The 20257-nt window shown below is 38.0% G+C and overlaps 1 protein-coding gene across 1 annotated transcript in view; it reads right to left on the bottom strand.

Moving 5' to 3' along the window:
* Positions 1-20257, bottom strand: part of TBK1 (TANK binding kinase 1) — a 355855-nt gene that overhangs the window by 24483 nt on the left and 311115 nt on the right. The window contains exons 14-19 of the mRNA XM_053716863.1: positions 16302-16423; positions 16143-16219; positions 9390-9429; positions 8412-8513; positions 8225-8321; positions 6783-6889 (exon numbers count right to left, since the gene is read on the bottom strand). Coding sequence (XP_053572838.1) covers positions 6783-6889; positions 8225-8321; positions 8412-8513; positions 9390-9429; positions 16143-16219; positions 16302-16423 — 545 coding nt within the window. The remainder of the gene's footprint in view (positions 1-6782; positions 6890-8224; positions 8322-8411; positions 8514-9389; positions 9430-16142; positions 16220-16301; positions 16424-20257) is intronic.

The following is a 20257-nucleotide window of genomic DNA, read 5'->3' on the forward strand; positions in this document are numbered from 1 at the left end:
AGGAGACTTTCCTCCTGACTCCATTGTCCCTGAGCCTTCAGAGAATTCCAGACAGCGCCCCAACCTAGAAGGCTGGGGTCTGTTGTTACAATTTTCCAGTCCGGCCTGCTGAAAGGCATCCCCCTGGACAGATGTGGCCGAGAAAGCCACCATAGAAGAGAGTTTCTGGTCTCTTGATCCAGATTCAGAGTGGGGGACAAATCTGAGTAATCCCCATTCCACTGACTCAGCATGCACAATTGCAGCGGTCTGAGATGTAGGCGTGCAAAGGGTACTATGTCCATTGCTGCTACCATTAAGCCGATCACCTCCATGCATTGAGCTACTGACGGGAGTTGAATGGAATGAAGGACACGGCATGCATTTAGAAGCTTTGTTAATCTGTCTTCTGTCAGATAAATCTTAATTTCTACAGAATCTATAAGAGTCCCCAAGAATGGAACCCTTGTGAGAGGCAAGAGAGAACTCTTCTTTTCGTTCACTTTCCATCCATGCGACCTTAGAAATGCCAGAACTAACTCTGTATGAGACTTGGCAGTTTGAAAGCTTGAAGCTTGTATCAGAATGTCGTCTAGGTACGGAGCTACCGAAATTCCTCGCGGTCTCAGAACCGCTAGAAGGGCACCCAGAACCTTTGTGAAAATTCTTGGAGCCGTGGCCAATCCGAATGGAAGGGCTACAAACTGGTAATGCCTGTCTAAGAAGGCAAACCTTAGATATCGGTAATGATCTTTGTGAATCGGTATGTGAAGGTAAGCATCCTTTAAATCCACTGTGGTCATGTACTGACCCTTTTGGATCATGGGTAAGATTGTCCGAATAGTTTCCATTTTGAACGATGGAACTCTTAGGAATTTGTTTAGGATCTTTAAATCCAAGATTGGCCTGAAAGTTCCCTCTTTTTTGGGAACCACAAACAGGTTTGAGTAAAACCCTTGTCCTTGTTCCGACCGCGGAACCGGATGGATCACTCCCATTAATAATAGATCTTGTACACAGCGTAGAAACGCGTCTTTCTTTATTTGGTTTGTTGACAACCTTGACAGATGAAATCTCCCTCGTGGGGGAGATAATTTGAAGTCTAGAAGGTATCCCTGAGATATGATCTCTAGCGCCCAGGGATCCTGGACATCTCTTGCCCAAGCCTGGGCGAAGAGAGAGAGTCTGCCCCCCACTAGATCCGGTCCCGGATCGGGGGCCCTCGGTTCATGCTGTCTTAGGGGCAGCAGCAGGTTTTCTGGCCTGCTTGCCCTTATTCCAGGACTGGTTAGGTTTCCAGCCTTGTCTGTAACGAGCAACAGCTCCTTCCTGTTTTGGTGCAGTGGAAGTTGATGCTGCACCTGCTTTGAAATTCCGAAAGGGACGAAAATTAGACTGTCTAGCCTTAGCTTTGGCTTTGTCTTGAGGTAGAGCGTGGCCCTTACCTCCTGTAATGTCAGCGATAATTTCTTTCAAACCGGGCCCAAATAAAGTTTGCCCCTTGAAAGGTATATTAAGTAATTTGGACTTAGAAGTTACATCAGCCGACCAGGATTTTAGCCACAGCGCCCTACGTGCCTGAATGGCGAATCCTGAATTCTTAGCCGTAAGTTTGGTTAAATGTACTACGGCCTCCGAAATGAAAGAATTAGCTAGTTTAAGGACTCTAAGCCTGTCCGTAATGTCGTCCAGCGTAGTGGAACTAAGGTTCTCTTCCAGAGACTCAATCCAAAATGCTGCCGCAGCCGTAATCGGCGCGATGCATGCAAGGGGTTGCAATATAAAACCTTGTTGAACAAACATTTTCTTAAGGTAACCCTCTAATTTTTTATCCATAGGATCTGAAAAAGCACAGCTATCCTCCACCGGGATAGTGGTGCGCTTAGCTAAAGTAGAAACTGCTCCCTCCACCTTATTTAACAAAAACGTACTGTGCCTCAAAGAAGCACTAAACGATTAAATGACAGTTGAAATAATGAACTGAAAAACAGTTATAGCATCACTCTTTAAAAACAACACAACTTGTTAGCAAAGGTTTGTTCCCATTAGTAAAGCAACACTAATTAAATTTTAAACATAAAAATCACAGAGCAACGTTTTAAAACACAGTCACTACATAAATCTCACAGCTCTGCTGAGAGAATCTACCTCCCTTCAAAGAAGTTTGAAGACCCCTGAGTTCTGTTAGAGATGAACCGGATCATGCAGAAAATACAAGTGTAACTGACTGGAAATTTTTTGATGCGTAGCAAAGAGCGCCAAAAACGGCCCCTCCCCCTCACACACAGCAGTGAGAGAGAAACGAAACTGTCATAAGCAAAACAAGCAAACTGCCAAGTGGAAAAATAATGCCCAAATATTTATTCACTCAGTACCTCAGAAATGCAAACGATTCTACATTCCAGCAAAAACGTTTAACATGATTTAAATACCTATTAAAAGGTTTAATGTACTTTTACAGAGTAATTCCGGTGAAATACCATCCCCAGAATACTGAAGTGTAGAGTATACATACATGTCATTATAACGGTATAGCAGGATTTTCTCATCAATTCCATTCAGAAAATAAAAACTGCTACATACCTCAATGCAGATTCAACTGCCCGCTGTCCCCTGATCTGAAGCTTTTACCTCCCTCAGATGGCCGAGAAACAGCAATATGATCTTAACTACTCCGGTTAAAATCATAAGAAAAACTCTGGTAGATTCTTCTTCAAACTCTGCCAGAGAAGTAATAACACGCTCCGGTGCTATTGTAAAATAACAAACTTTTGATTGAAGTTATAAAAACTAAGTATAATCACCATAGTCCTCTCACACCTCCTATCTAGTCTTTGGGTGCAAGAGAATGACTGGGGGTGACGTAGAGGGGAGGAGCTATATAGCAACTCTGCTGGGTGAATCCTCTTGCACTTCCTGTAGGGGAGCAGATAATATCCCAGAAGTAATGATGACCCGTGGACTGATCACACATAACAGAAGAAAATGCAAATAGCATAGCCCTCTGATATTGAAAAAATCAAGAGGCAAACATCAATGGGGTATTGAAATAATGAAAAAGTAACCGGAAATTACACACTCGCGTCACTAATGACGCAACCGCGTGAAAGGTCTCGGCGTCAAGTATGACGCCGGAAATGACGAACTTGCATCATAGACGTACTCTTTCGCGCCAAAAAAATCTTCGCGCCAAAAATGACGCAATAAAGTTTAGCATTTGTCGCACCCACGGGCCTAATACCGCCCGCAATTTGTAAAAAGTAGTCAATTGAAAAAAAGACTAAACCCCAGGTAAGAAATAAATTTCATTTAAAAGATGTTTATATTCCCCAAATATGAAACTGACAGTCTGCAGAAGGAAATACATGAACCTGACTCATGGCAAATATAAGTAAAATACATATATTTAGAACTTTATATAAATGCATAAAGTGCCAAACCATAGCTGAGGTGTCTTAAGTAATAAAAAACATACTTACCAAAAGACACCCATCCACATATAGCAGATAGCCAAACCAGTACTGAAACAGTTATCAGTAGAGGAAATGGTAAATTGAGAGCATATCGTCGATCTGAAAAGGGAGGTTGGGGATGAATCTCTACGACCGATAACAGAGAACCCATGAAATAGACCCCCGTTAGGGAAATCATCGTATTCAATAAGTGATACTCCCTTCACGTCCCTCTGACATTCGCTGTACTCTGAGAGGAATCGGGCTTCAACAATGCTGAGAAGCGCATATCAACGTAGAAATCTTAGCACAAACTTACTTCACCACCTCCATAGGAGGCAAAGTTTGTAAAACTGAATTGTGGGTGTGGTGAGGGGTGTATTTATAGGCATTTTGAGGTTTGGGAAACTTTGCCCCTCCTGGTAGGATTGTATATCCCATATGTCACTAGCTCATGGACTCTTGCCAATTACATGAAAGAAAGGATCTTTCTATAGAAGGTCTCATTCTAAAAATCTATTCAAAACCCTAAGAATAATATAGATTTTGGACTGAGTTTCCAAAGACAATTTAATCTGCTCCCAAACATGAAGGACTGATCTGAGAACAGTACCTTCATGCAGTCTTAATAACTAATAATTATATAGCGTTTTTGTCCCAGAAGGATACAAAAAAATCTTATTTCAGTGCTTGCACTCAGAGTTAACCAAATCAGCAGCTGATAAAAATAGTTATTATTACCCAAATAAATGGTACACAGTAAACTGACCACAAAAGGACGAAGGGCTGTATTAACCCTGCCAGGATATAAAACTATAACCCTTGGATCTAGAACAAGTGTTTGTAGTCAGGACATTCACCAACTGATCTACATTAGCGGACTAAAGTAGGGCAGAAAAAACTCTAAACCTCCAGAAATAGTGGAGATAATAGAAATCAAACAAATTATTATCCTAACAAGATAGAGATAATAAAATATAATTGAAACCATAATAATAGATATAGTAAACATAACAAAATGAATACATCTGAAGTAAATAAACAGAGTTATATACTTGAGAATCTGAAACTGCTTATGTTAACTGTTCAACAAAAGGTTGAGAGAACAGTAATGTGAGACACGATAAAGCTGAGCTAAAAATATAAACAGTACGTGAATATGCTCTACTAAGGTTATATTCAAACTCTAAAGAATCCTAAAAATAAGTACCAATTTTCATAGAAATAGTAGTACAGTCCCAAAAGGGAATCAGGATAACCATTCTCTAGAATATATTACAGATAGTATATTGAATAGGAAAAAACCTCAGGAGCAAAATAAAATCTTAAAATCCAAATATAAAATGGATCAGTAACATAGTTAATAGGAGGACTAGGCTCCTAAAAGCTAAAAATAACAAAATTTCCTTAACAAAGAACAAAAAATGTTCAAATGAAAAATAAGGAGAATTTTTAACAAAACTGTCTGATACAGGATCCTTTGAGCCAAAGAAACCTTCATCAGTAGAATAAACTTAAGTATGTAAGTCTGTCGGTCAGAACAAAATTAATTAAATCTTAAATTTTGAAAAGACCTTGTAAGTTTACTTAAAGGCATAATAGCAGTCATAACCTTTTATGATAAACGCAATAACATATGATATTTGCAGATGAAATCAAGTACATGAACTGAGAAAGTAAAAACAGTAAATGTCATTGTACATATAGAAACATGATTAATATAAAAAGAAATGCCACATAATTGAGCTGAAGAAAATAACAACAGCTTTATAATGAAAAAAACACACACTTAGCTTAGAAGAATTGTGTTTCAGGGCTTTATAGTTTCTACAATAACATCAGAGTCAGGATCAGAATGAGACATCTCGCAAAATGTAACAGAAAAAGAATAACAACATTAGGCAAAACATTTAATTTCCACAATGTAACAGTTTCAGTAGATAGGAAAACAAAGATATTATTTTTGAAAAACAAAAAATAAAATAAAAAAGCAGGCATAATGGCTTTCAAAAATCATGAAAATAGTGAGCAATAGAGGAAGAGGGGTAAAATAACAAAATTTTGGCGCCAAGAATGATGCATTACGCAAAACCAACACCAGGAAATTATGCAACTCAGGTCATAACAAATGCAACTTCTCGCCAAAACAACTAGCGTCAACAAAGACGCAGGAAATTACTAAATTTGCGGCAAAAATTTTTTTGCAACAAAAACAACGCAATAAATAAACAGCATTTTGCGTCCTCTCGAGCCTAGAATTGCCCGCGAAAAAAATTGAAAAACAAGTCAAATTAGAAAAAAAGACTGAGACCCCAGGTAAGAAAAAAAGTTTAAATACACTTCCCAAACATGATTCCTATACTGAAACTGTTTAGACTGCAAAGGCAAATATAAGTAAAATCCATATATTTAAAACTTTATATTAATACATAAAGCGCCAAACCATAGCTGAGTGTCATAAATAATGATACATACTTACCGATAGACACCCATCCACATATAGCAGATAGCCAAATCAGTACTGAAAACTATCAGCAGAGGTAATGGTATATAAGAGAATATCATCAATCTGAAAAGGGAGGTAGGAGATGAATCCCTATGACCGAAAGATTTCCCGTGAGAGAAACCATAAAATCAATAGGCGATACTCTCTTCACATACCTCTGACAAACACTGTACTCGGAGAGGAATTGGGCTTCAGCATGCTTAGAAGCGCTTATCATAGAAGAAAACATAAAAATCAAGCACAAACTTACTTCACCACCTCCATAGGAGGCAAAGTTTGTAAAACTGAGTTGTGGGTGTGGTGAGGGGTGTATTTATGGGCATTTTTGAGGTTCAGGAAACTTTGCCCCCTCCTAGTAGGAATCTATCTACCATACGTCACTAGCTCATGGACTCTTGCCAATTACATGAAATAAATTAATGTGTTAAATGATTTACATTTAATTTGTAAATATATTTTTTACAATTCTGTGTTTGTGCATTGATATTTAAAAAAATGACTGTCCCTTTAAAATAGCATCCAGGCATGCATTAAATCATTTTTATGAAATTGCTTTTAAATATACTGTAAGCTATGAATTACTAAATACAAAACATTGTTGTCCAACAAATAGCCTGGGAGCCACAATATAGCATTCCTGTACTTTTCCCTATTAGCATTACACAACTGGATCTAATGTGGTATTTGTGTTATTCTAATTGCTCATTTGAGGTCGTATGTACCTGCATTCTAATAACTTTGGAAAACAAATCTTGCTACCCTTTGTAAAAATTAGACACCACTAAAGACAATTTACATCACACAAATCTGAACCATTTAAAGTTCTTAAAATCTAAAATCCTTACCCAAGAGTCATTTCTACCAAAGTATTGGGACTTGTATAAATTGGATTCACAGTTGGTTTTATTCCACCCGAGGTAGCAAATATCTTCTGTGGCATAGTTTGCTGATACTGCAATGATCAATAGGTACAATTATTTGTATTAAGTTCCTTTATGCGTTTGTTTCCCGACGTATATTTTCAATAGTGCAAAATACAGTTACAGTTGTTTTTTTTTAAAGTTACAGAAAACGTTCAATAAGTAAAAAAAAAAAGTTTTTGAGTTGCACATTTAATCACTAGCATTTTTTTTATGATCCAAAGAAGGACTTAAAGGGATAGTAAAACCCAATTTTTTTTTTCTTCGTGGCTCATATAGAACAGACAATTTTAAGCAACTTTCTAATTTACTCCTTTTATTAATTGTTCTTCGTTCTCTTGCTATTTTTATTTGGAAAGCAGGAATGTAAGCTAAGTAACCAGCCCACTTTTGGTTCAGCAGCTGGGTAGCGCTTTCTGATTGGTGGCTAAATGTAGCCACCATAAGCAAGTGCTATCCAGGATGCTGAACCAAAAATGGTCTGACTCCTTAGCTTAGATTCCTGGTTTTTTTTTTCCATAAAGATAGCAAGAGAATGAAGAAAAAGTGATAATAGGAGTAAATTAGAAAGTTGCTTAAAATTGCCTGCTCTGTCTCAATCATGAAAGTTTATTTTTCACTAGACTATTACTTTAAAATGTGGTTTTGGCACCTGCATTGTGAGCACTGTGGTTCTGCTATACTGCCTGGGCACACTACTATATTCTCTTGGGACTCACCAAGTAAACACCCTTTCGGAGATCTGGAAATGTTGATACCTAAGTACTTTATATGATAGGTTGTAACAATATCTGTTAGTGTCATTAAATGTACAGTCCCTTAAAGGGACACTAAACACTACTTTTCAAGCTCCTCCCTCTAATCATGGGTGCTGCCATATTGGAACCTAAGTTACACTGCAGGTTTCTGAAGGAGAGCTGCTGCACAAGTGCAAACACATCAGCACTGAAATGTAGTTAAAGTTAGATTACATCATGTCGGCACCCATCACCAGAGGGAGGTGAGGAATAACCTCAATACTATGCTTATAAAATGTATTTAGAGTTTAATGTCCCATAATCTTGTGCTCAGCACTATGAAATATGGTTATAATTTCAGACTTGTCCCCCTACTATTACAGTTTCAAATCAGTATCCAACTATTTTTTAATTAATTTAGATGACTTTTGGCTAAAGGAATTCCCAATATTTTCTCCAAATGTATAATGTTGGTGACTATGCAGGTAGTAGCTACTTTTGTAGTGTAAAATACAACATGGTCTGTGTATAACAGATTAGTATGTCATACTGTATTTAAAAATTTTGTGAAACCAAATCATAAACATTTATACTAAGCAAAGCCATAGAAAGGAAATTGCAATACGTTACCTCGTTAATATAGTGCTCACACTTTGAGACTTCATCTTCAATGTCAAAACACTGTCTTGTGAGTGCCAATAACTGTTTCCTTAAAACATGCATCTTCCTAAATACATAGAGGGTTAAGGAATATCAGCCCAACATTATTAGTCTTAGTATACTTCTATATAGGTAACAGTTGTTTTTTTATACTTGCCTCATCCACTCCTGTGCTTTACTGCAGAATGCATTATATTTACCGATACATTCATCCTTGAAAAAAGAGAAGGCTTTTGTCGCATGTATGCTAAGCTTTTGCCTGTAAACAGAAATGAACGTGTGCAATAAATCTGACATTTGTGAAAAAAGGATTTCAGTTCTCTTTCATATTGTAATCAAATATTTTTAAATTAGCAGGTTATTTTTGGTGTACTTGTATTAGCCATATTGCTGGCAAGTAAAGGACCTGCCTCTACACTATAATGACAAATATCCTTCACCCTTAGTACTAGAAGTAACCAATTCCTACACTTCTAGAAAATATAGATAAAATATGTATTTATAGGAACACAGCAGTAAATACTGAAAGGCATATACATCTGTACAAGTAAATGCTGTGCATGTTTCTGTGCCCCAAAAAATTCAAAATATTTGTAGTTTAATAAAAAATATTTGATTTCTTCATCAGTACATACCCTGTAATAAAAGAAAAATCTTGTTACAAAGTACAATAATCCTTCAAGGTTTGTTTGGAGCAAACTCAATATTTTGCTTAAAGTTAAAACACAAGCAGACCTTAGATGGACATTGAATTCAGATAGAACATACAATTTTAAACAACTTTTCCATTTTACTTCTATTTTCAAATTTGCTTCATTCTCTGGGTGTACTTTGTTGAAGAAGCAACAACATACTAGTGAAAGTTAACTAAATACATCAGTAAGCCAATGCAAGAAGCAAATATGTGCAGCCACCAATAAGCAGCTAGCTCCCAGTAGTGCGTTGCTACTCTTGAGCCTACCTAAGTATGCTTTTCAAAAGAGGATTCCAAAATAACAAAGTAAATTAGATAATAGAAGCAAATTGGTAAGTTGTTTAAAATGACACACTATCTGAATCACAAAAGAAACATTTTCAGATCCCTTTAACCAACTACTATACGCTGGATAAACTACTATTCAAATGTTTCACTTACTTGTCAAATTTGTGGATCTGTTCTTCATTGTACGGAAGCCCTACAAATAAGTGTTAAGGATACATTCAGTGCCTAATATAAGCCGAGATGCATATATATCCAACAGAATTAACTACATACTATAGTACAATATGCACATATACAAACTGCTGCAGCATCCAATTTACTAAAGGGACAGTAAAGTCAAAATGTATTTTCTTTCATGTAATTAGCAAGAGTCCATGAGCTAGTGACGTATGGGATATACATTCCTACCAGGAGGGGCAAAGTTTCCCAAACCTTAAAATGCCTATAAATACACCCCTCACCACACCCACAATTCAGTTTTACAAACTTTGCCTCCGATGGAGGTGGTGAAGTAAGTTTGTGCTAGATTCTACGTTGATATGCGCTCCGCAGCAAGTTGGAGCCCGGTTTTCCTCTCAGCGTGCAGTGAATGTCAGAGGGATGTGAGGAGAGTATTGCCTATTTGAATGCAGTGATCTCCTTCTACGGGGTCTATTTCATAGGTTCTCTGTTATCGGTCGTAGAGATTCATCTCTTACCTCCCTTTTCAGATCTACGATATACTCTTATTTATATACCATTACCTCTGCTGATTCTCGTTTCAGTACTGGTTTGGCTTTCTACAAACATGTAGATGAGTGTCCTGGGGTAAGTAAGTAAGCTTATTTTCTGTGACACTCTAAGCTATGGTTGGGCACTTTTTTATAAAGTTCTAAATATATGTATTCAAACATTTATTTGCCTTGACTCAGAATGTTCAACTTTCCTTATTTTTCAGACAGTCAGTTTCATATTTGGGATAAATGCATTTGTTTCAATCATTTTTTCTTACCTTAAAAAATTTGACTTTTTCCCTGTGGGCTGTTAGGCTCGCGGGGGCAGAAAATGCTTCATTTTATTGCGTCATTCTTGGCGCGGACTTTTTTGGCGCAAATTTTTTTTTCTGTTTCCGGCGTCATACGTGTCGCCGGAAGTTGCGTCATTTTTTGACGTTTTTTTTGCGTCAAAAATGTCGGCGTTCCGGATGTGGCGTCATTTTTGGCGCCAAAAGCATTTAGGCGCCAAATAATGTGGGCGTCTTTTTTGGCGCTAAAAAATATGGGCGTCACTTTTGTCTCCACATTATTTAAGTCACATTATTTATTGCTTCTGGTTGCTAGAAGCTTGTTCACTGGCATTTTTTCCCCATTCCTGAAACTGTCATTTAAGGAATTTGATCAATTTTGCTTTATATGTTGTTTTTTTCTTTTACATATTGCAAGATGTTCCACGTTGCAACTGAGTCAGAAGATACATCAGGAAAATCACTGCCCAGTGCTGGAGCTACCAAGCTAAGTGTATCTGCTATAAACTTTTGGTATCTGTTTCTCCAGCTGTTGTTTGTATTGCATGTCATGTCAAACTTATTAATGCAGATAAAATTTCCTTTAGTACTGTTACATTACCTGTTGCTGTTCCGTCAACATCTAATTTTCAGAGTGTTCCTGATAACATAAGAGATTTTATTTTTTAAATCCATTAAGAAGGCTATGTCTGTTATTTCTCCTTCTAGTATACATAAAAGTCTTTTAAAACTTCTCTTTTTTCAGATGAATTTTTAAATGAACATCATCATTCTGATACTGATAATGGTTCTTCTGGTTCAGAGGTTTCTGTCTCAGAGGTTGATGCTGATAAATCTTTGTATTTGTTCAAGATGGAATTTATTCGTTCTTTACTTAAAGAAGTATTATTTGCATTAGAAATAGAGGATTCTGGTCCTCTTGATACTAAATGTAAACGTTTAAATAAGGTTTTTAGATCTCCTGTAGTTATTCCAGAAGTGTTTTATCTCCCTGATGCTATTTCTGAAGTAATTTCCAGGGAATGGAATAATTTGGGTAATTTATTTACTCCTTCTAGACGTTTAAGCAATTATATCCTGTGCCATCTGACAGATTAGAGTTTTTTGGGACAAAAATCCCTAAGGTTATGGGGCTGTCTCTACTCCTGCTAATGTACTACTATTCCTACGGCAGATAGTACTTCATTTAAGGATCCTTTAGATAGGAAAATTGAATCCTTTCTAAGAAAAGCTTACTTATGTTCAGGTAATCTTCTTAGACCTGCTATATTTTTAGCGGATGTTGCTGCAGCTTCAACTTTTTGGTTAGAAGCTTTAGCGCAACAAGTAACAGATCATAATTTTATAGCATTATTATTATTCTATAACATGCTAATAATTTTATTGGTGATACCATCTTTTGATATCATTAGAGTTGATGTCAGGTATATGTCTCTAGCTATTTTAGCTAGAAAAGCTTTATGGATTAAACTTGGAATGCTGATATGTCTTCTAAGTCAACTTTGCTTTCCCTTTCTTTCCAGGGTAAATAATCATTTTCGTTCCTTTCCTCACAACAAGGAACAAAAGCCTGATCCTTCATCCTCAGGAGCGGTATCAGTTTGGAAACTATTTCCAGTTTGGAATATATCCAAGCCTTATAGAAACCTATAGCCAGCTCCTAAGTACCTATGAAGGTGCGGCCCTTATTCCAGCTCAGCTGGTATGGGGCAGATTACGTTTTCTTCAAAGAAATTTGGATCAATTCCGTTCTCAATCTCTGGTTTCAGAACATTGTTTCAGAAAGGTACAGAATTGGCTTCAAGTTAAGGCCTCCTGCTAAGAGATTTTTTTCTTTCCCGTGTCCCAGTTAACACAGCAAAGGCTCAGCATTTCTGAAATGTGTTTCAGATCTAGAGTTGGCTGGAGTATTTATGCCAGTTCCAGTTCTGGAACAGGGGCTGGGGTTTTATTTTATCTCTTCATTGTACCAAAGAAGGTCAATTCCTTCAGACCAGTTCCGGATCTATCATTATTGAATCGTTATGTTAGGATACCAACATTCAAGATGGTTACTGTAGGACTATCCTGCCTTTTGTTTAGCAAGGGCATTATATGTCTACAATAGATTTACAGGATGTGTATCTGCATATTCCGATTCATCCAGATCACTTTTAGTGTCTGAGATTCTCTTTTTAGACAAGCATTACCAGTTTTTTGGCTCTACCGTTTGGCCTAGCCTCAGTTCCAAGAATTTTTTTCAAAGGTTCTCGGTGCCCTTCTTTCTGTAATCAGAGAACAGGGTTTTGGTATTTCCTTATTTGGACGATATCTTGGTACTTGCTCAGTCTTCTCATTTTCGAAGAATCTCATACGAATCGACTTGTGTTGTTTCTTCAAGTTCATGGTTGGAGGATCAATTTACCAATCAATTCATTGATTCCTCAGACAAGGGTAACCTTTTTAGGTTTCTAGATAGATTCAGTGTCTATGACTCTGTCCTTGTCAGACAAGAGAAGTTTAACATTGATATCAGCTTGTCAAAACCTTCAGTCACAATCATTCCCTTTGGTAGCCTTATGCATGGAAATGTTGGGTCTTAGGACTGCCGCATCAGATGCGATCTCCTTTGCTCGTTTTCACATGCGACCTCTTCAGCTCTGTATGCTGAACCAATGGTGCAGGGATTACTCAAAGATATCTCAATTAATATCTTTAAACCGATTTTACGACACTCTCTGACATGGTGGACAGATCACCATCGTTTAGTTCAGGGGGCTTCTTGTTCTTCCGACCTGGACTATAATCTCAACAGATGCAAGTTTTACAGGTTGGGGAGCTGTGTGGGGGTATCTGACGGCACAAGGGGTTTGGGAATCTCAGGAGGTGAGATTTCCGATCAATATTTTGGAACTCCATGCAATTTTCAGAGCTCTTCAGTCTTGGCCTCTTCTGAAGAGAGAGTTGTTCATTTGTTTTCAGATAGACAATGTCACAACTGTGGCATACTTCAATCATCAAGGAGGGACTCACAGTCCTCTGGCTATGAAAGAAGTATCTCGAATTTTGGTTTGGGCGGAATCCAGCTCCTGTCTAATCTCTGCGGTTCATATCCCAGGTATGGACAATTGGAAAGCGGATTATCTCAGTCGCCAAACGTTGCATCCGGGCGAATGGTCTCTTCACCCAGAGGTATTTCTTCAGATTATTCAAATGTGGGAACTTCCAGAAATAGATCTGATGGCTTCTCATCTAAACAAGAAACTTCCCAGGTATCTGTCCAGATCCCGGGATCCTCAGGCGGAGGCAGTGGATGCATTATCACTTCCTTGGAAGTATCATCCTGCCTATATCTTTCCGCCTCTAGTTCTTCTTCCAAGAGTAATCTCCAAGATTCTGAAGGAATGCTCGTTTGTTCTGCTGGTAGCTCCGGCATGGCCTCACAGGTTTTGGTATGCGGATCTTGTCCGGATGGCCTCTTGCCAACCGTGGACTCTTCCGTTAAGACCAGACCTTCTGTCTCAAGGTCCTTTTTTCCATCAGGATCTGAAATCCTTAAATTTAAAGGTATGGAGATTGAACGCTTGATTCTTGGTCAAAGAGGTTTCTCTGACTCTGTGATTAATACTATGTTTCAGGCTCGTAAATCTGTATCCAGAGAGATATATTATAGAGTCTGGAAGACTTATATTTCTTGGTGTCTTTCTCATCATTTTTCTTGGCATTCTTTTAGAATACCGAGAATATTACAGTTTCTTCAGAATGGTTTAGATAAGGGTTTGTCCGCAAGTTCCTTGAAAGGACAAATCTCTGCTCTTTCTGTTCTTTTTCACAGAAAGATTGCTATTCTTCCTGATATTCATTGTTTTGTACAAGCTTTGGTTCGTATAAAGCCTGTCATTAAGTCAATTTCTCCTCCTTGGAGTTTGAATTTGGTTCTGGGGGCTCTTCAAGCTCCTCCATTTGAACCTATGCATTCATTGGACATTAAATTACTTTCTTGGAAAGTTTTATTCCTTTTGGCCATCTCTTCTGCCAGAAGAGTTTCTGAATTATCTGCTCTTTCTTGTGAGTCTCCTTTTCTGATTTTTCATCAGGATAAGGCGGTGTTGCGAACTTCTTTTGAATTTTTACCTAAGTTGTGAATTCCAACAACATTAGTAGAGACATTGTGGTTCCTTCATTATGTCCTAATCCTAAGAATTCTAAGGAGAAATCGTTGCATTCTTTGGATATTGTTAGAGCTTTGAAATATTATGTTGAAGCTACTAAGTCTTTCCGAAAGACTTATAGTTTATTTGTTATCTTTTCCGGTTCTAGAAAGGCCAGAAAACTTCTGCCATTTCTTTGGCATCTTGGTTGAAATCTTTAATTCATCTTGCCTATGTTGAGTCGGGTAAAACTCCGCCTCAGAGGATTACAGCTCATTCTACTAGGTCAGTTTCTACTTCCTGGGCGTTTAGGAATGAAGCTTCGGTTGATCAGATTTGCAAAGCGGCAACTTGGTCCTCTTTGCATACTTTTACCAAATTCTACCATTTTGATGTATTTTCTTCTTCTGAAGCAGTTTTTGGTAGAAAAGTACTTCAGGCAGCGGTTTCAGTTTGAATCTTCTGCTTATGTTTTTCATTAAACTTTATTTTGGGTGTGGATTATTTTCAGCAGGAATTGGCTGTCTTTATTTTATCCCTCCCTCTCTAGTGACTCTTGTGTGGAAAGATCCACATCTTGGGTAGTCATTATCCCATACGTCACTAGCTCATGGACTCTTGCTAATTACATGAAAGAAAACATAATTTATGTAAGAACTTACCTGATAAATTCATTTCTTTCATATTAGCAAGAGTCCATGAGGCCCGCCCTTTTTTGTGGTGGTTATGATTTTTTTGTATAAAGCACAATTATTCCAATTCCTTATTTTATATGCTTTCGCACTTTTTTCTTATCACCCCACTTCTTGGCTATTTGTTAAACTGAATTGTGGGTGTGGTGAGGGGTGTATTTATAGGCATTTTAAGGTTTGGGAAACTTTGCCCCTCCTGGTAGGAATGTATATCCCATACGTCACTAGCTCATGGACTTTTGCTAATATGAAAGAAATGAATTTATCAGGTAAGTTCTTACATAAATTATGTTTTTTTATCCAATTTGTTTTGCGCTCTTGGTATCCGTTGTTGTAAAGCATACACAGATAGACTCAGGAGCGGTAAAGCACAACTGTAAGCTAGCTGCTGATAATTGGATACACATATATGTCATTGGCACACTTGATGTGTTCAGCTAGCTCCCAGGAGTGCATTACTGCCTGTTCATTAAAGGATACCAAGAGAATAAAGTAAATTTGATAATAGAAGTTAATTGAAAAGTTGTTTAAAATCATATACTCTGTCTGAATGATGAAATAAACAAATGTGGTTTCATTTATCCCTTAAGACTTGTCCAATCCACGTGGCCCTTAAAATAATGCCATCTGGCCCTCCTATCTGAATACTGCTTAATCTTGCAGCATGAATATACCACTTCCAGAAGCAAATGTGCGCTGTAGAAAGATAATGATAGAGAGATGCAAGAGACAGACTCTATGTGTATCTCTTACATGATTTATATTTGAAATAAAATTGGACTATGGCTCAGACACTTCTGATTATATGCTCCGGTCACTTTATTGAAGCTAAGACTCCAACCTCATAAAGTACTTTGTGCAAAAAACAAACTAAAAAAAAACCAAGATAAAACTGAATAGAAAAACCTTATCACAAGCAATAAATAGTAACTAAACCTTGGCAAATACATTCACCAAACACAACACTTGCACAGTGTGCTTTGTCAGATTTAACAGGAAATCAAATAAATCAAGGCCCAAGCTGTATCCTAACTAAAGACGTCCAGGAGAGATAAAATATGCACAATTGTAATTAACTTACTGCGTTGCGCTTTATCCTTTTTAAACTGAAAGGCGATTTCTGTTATCGAACTTAGATGAACTTGCAACTTTTCAACACTGGGGGAAAAAAATAATAACAGATTAGAAGTAAAATCTGGCATAGCAAATCATTACTGTTATATATGTGCTTTATCTTTACTTTCTGTCACTTGGGTGTGAGCCCTCAATGCTGGTCCACAAATCAGTGAGCAGTCCTCCAGGGCATAGCTTGTTCTTGATATCCTGTAGTGCTGACTGAAGCTTTTCCTGTGGGCTGGAAAGCTGTAAGTAAAATATAAACTGGAATTAAATACTGGTTTGAATGGCAGCTGTGCACTCTCCTATTCTGTAAGTCTACTTATTAAATCATCAGATGTTGGAAACACCCATCAGTCACAATCTTTATTTTATATTGTTAAAGGAGAAAATCCTTAAAGGGATATGAAACCCAATTTGTTTTCTTTCACAATTCAGATAGAGCTCTGGTTTTCAAACCTCTCATCAGGCCTCCCCAACAGTCCAGGTTTTCTGGATTACCTTGGATGAGAGCAGGTAAAATAACTATGTTTACTAATCAGCTGATTGTTTCACCTGTGCTCCAGTTCAGATATCCTCAAACTGTGGCCTGAGGACAGGTTTGAAAACCAGTGAGATAGAGCATTTGATTTTAAAGGGACAGTAAACCTAGGGAATAATGTTATATAATTCAGCAAATAGTTCAGAATTATATAACATTAGCTTACCGCCATGTTTCTAAAGCAAAGGGCTATATAGATATTTTGCAACGAAAACAGAACGCCGCTCCTGGCTTTACTGAGCGGGTCTGTTTTCTTCTCCTAAGCGCATCTGGGTACGCTGTCTAATCACAGTTGGCCCGATCGCGCTATTAAACTTAATGTAGCTCACTCCCACTACTAGACCAGAGTGGGAGCGAGCTAAATTGTGTTTAATAGCGCAATCTGGCGCGCTATTACTAGACAGCATGCCCGCGATGCGCGTAGGAGAAGAAAACAGACCCGCTCAGTAGAGCCAGGAGCGGCGTTCTGTTTTCGTTGCAAAATATCTATATAACCCATTGCTTTAGAAACATGACGGTAAGCTAATGTTATATAATTCTACACTAAGTGCAGAATTACAGTATCCCACAAAAGTGAGTACACCCCTCACAATTTTGTAAATATTTTATTATATCTTTTCATGTGACAACACTGAAGAAATGACACTTTGCTACAATGTAAAGTAGTGTGTGTACAGCCTGTATATCAGTGTAAATTTGATGTCCCCTCAAAATAACGCAACACACACCCATTAATGTCTAAACCGTTGGCAACAAAAGTGAGTACACCCCTAAGTGGAAATGTCCAAATTTGGCTCAATTAGCCATTTTTCCTCACGGTGTCATGTGACTCGTTAGTGTTACAAGGTTATGAGGCTCTCTCATACTGGTTACTGAAGGTTCAACATGGCACCTCATGGCAAAGAACTCTGAGGATCTGAAAAAAAAATTGTTGCTCAACATAAAGATGGCCTAGGCTATAAGAAGATTGCCAAGACCCTAAAACTGAGCTGCAGCACGATGGGCAAGACCATACAGCAGTTTCACAGGAAATGTTCCACTCAAAACAGGCCTCGCCATGGTCGACCAAAGAAGTTGAGTGCACGTGCTCAGCGTCATATCCAGAGGTTGTCTTTGGGAAATATATACGTATGAGTGCTGCCAGCATTGCTGCAGAGGTTGAAGGGGCGGGGGGTCAGCCTGTCAGTGCTCAGACCATACGCCGCACACTGCATCAAATTGGTCTGCATGGCTATCATCCAAGAAGTAAGCCTCTTTTAAAGATGATGCACAAGAATACCCGCAAACAGTTTGCTGAAGACAAGCAGACTAAAGTCATGGATTACTGGAACCATGTCCTGTGGTCCAATGAGACCAAGATTAACTTATTTGGTTCAGATGGTTGTCAAGCGTGTGTGGCGACAACCAGGTGAGTAATACAAAGACAAGTGTGTCTTGCCTACAGTCAAGCATGGTGGTGGGAGTGTCATGGTCTGGGCCTGCATGAGTGCTGCTGGCACTGGGGAGCTACAGTTCATTGAGGGAACCATGAATGCCAATATGTACTGTGACATACTGAAGCAAAGCATGATCCCCTACCTTTGGAGACTGGGCCGCAGGGCAGTATCCCAACATGATAACAACCCCAAACACACCTCCAAGACAACCACTGCCTTGCTAAAGAAGCTGAGGGTAAAGGTGATGGACTGGCCCAGCATGTCACCAGACCTAAACCCTATTGAGCATCTGTGGGGCATCCTCAAGCAGAAGGTGGGGGAGTGCAAGGTCTCTAACATCCACCAGCTCTGTGATGTAGTCATGGAGGAGTGGAACAGGACTCCAGTGGCAACCTGTGAAGCTTTGGTGAACTCCATGCCCAAGAGGGTTAAGGCAGTGCTGGAAAATAATGGTGGCCACACAAAATATTGACACTTTGGGCCCAATTTGGACATTTCCACTTAGGGGTTTACTCACTTTTGTTGTCAACGGTTTAGACATTAATGGCTGTGAGTTGAATTATTTTGACGTCAAATTTACACTGTTATACAGGCTGTACACTTTACATTGTAGCATAGTGTCATTTTTTCAGTGTTGTCACATGTAAATATATAATAAAATATATGCAAAAATATGAGGGGTGTACTCACTCTTGTGGGATACTGTATATAACACGATTTGCTAGGTTTACTGCCCCTTTAAGCAATCCAATTTACTTCCATTATCAATTTTTCTTTGATTTATTTGTATCTTTATTTGAAAAGCAGGAATGTAAGCTTAAGAGCCGGCCCATTTTTGGTTCAGCACCTGGGTGGCGCTTGCCGATTGGTGGCTAAATGTATTATTTATCTTTTTAAAAGGATTTTACATTTTAGTTTGTGCAGTGTCTATTACTTCCTGTCACAGGATGTCTTATCTAATTTGATGTCAAATCTTCTAGAGTAACTTGAGATGATTTACTATTCACATAATGCTAGAGAGACAGTAAGTCTGTTTGGCTAATGCAACTTAAAGGGACAGTCTACCATAGAATTGTTATTGTTTTAAAAAATAGATAATCCCTTTATTACCCATTCCCCAGTTTTGCATAACCAACACAGTTATATTAATATACTTTTTACCTCTGTGATTACCTTGTATCTAGGAACCTTCTGTCAGCCCCCTGATCACATGACTGTGACTGTTTATTATCTATTGTCTTAAATTTAGCATTGTTTTGTGCTAAATCTTAAATAACCCCCTGTGCCTGAACACAGTGTTATCTATATGGCCCACGTGTACTTTCTGTCTGCGTTGAAAAGAGATTTTAAAAGCATGTGATAAGAGGCAGCCCTCAAAGACTTAGAAATTAGCATATGAGCCTACCTATGTTTAGTTTAAACTAAGAATACCAAGAGAAAAAAGCAAATTTGTTGATAAAAGTAAATTGGAAAGTTGATTAAAATTAAAAGTCCTATCTGAATAATGAAAGTTTAATTTATACTAGACTGTCCCTTTAAAGGGGCAGTCTACTTGAAAATGTTTTTTGTTTAAAACGACAGATAATCCCTTTATTAACCATTCCCCAGTTTTGCATAACCAACCAGATATATTAATACACTTTTTACCTCAGTGATTACCTTGTATCTAAGCATCTGCAGACTGCCCCCTTATCTCAGATCTTTTGACAGAAATGCATTTTAGCCAATCAGTGCTGGCTCATAAATAACTCCTTGGGAGTGAGCCCAATGTTATCTAAAAGGGACACATGAACTAGCACTGTCTATCTGTGAAAAACTGTCAATATGCATTCAGATAAGACACGGCCTTCAAGGGCTTCGAAATTAACATTTGCGCCTACCTAGGTTTAGCTTTCAACTAAGAATACCAACAAAAAAAAGCAAATTTACACAATTTGTTTCTTTTTATGTTTACTTTGATGTAACTTTTTTTGTTTTTACTACATTAGCATTATTTCACATCCCCTTAAATAATACCAATACAATTTCAACAAATGCCAAAAGCTTTCAATTAACTTGTCTATAATATTGTTTGTTTTGTTTATTTGACATGGGGATCCCTCA

This window comes from Bombina bombina, chromosome 6, assembly GCF_027579735.1.
Source record: "Bombina bombina isolate aBomBom1 chromosome 6, aBomBom1.pri, whole genome shotgun sequence".
NCBI lineage: Eukaryota > Metazoa > Chordata > Amphibia > Anura > Bombinatoridae > Bombina > Bombina bombina.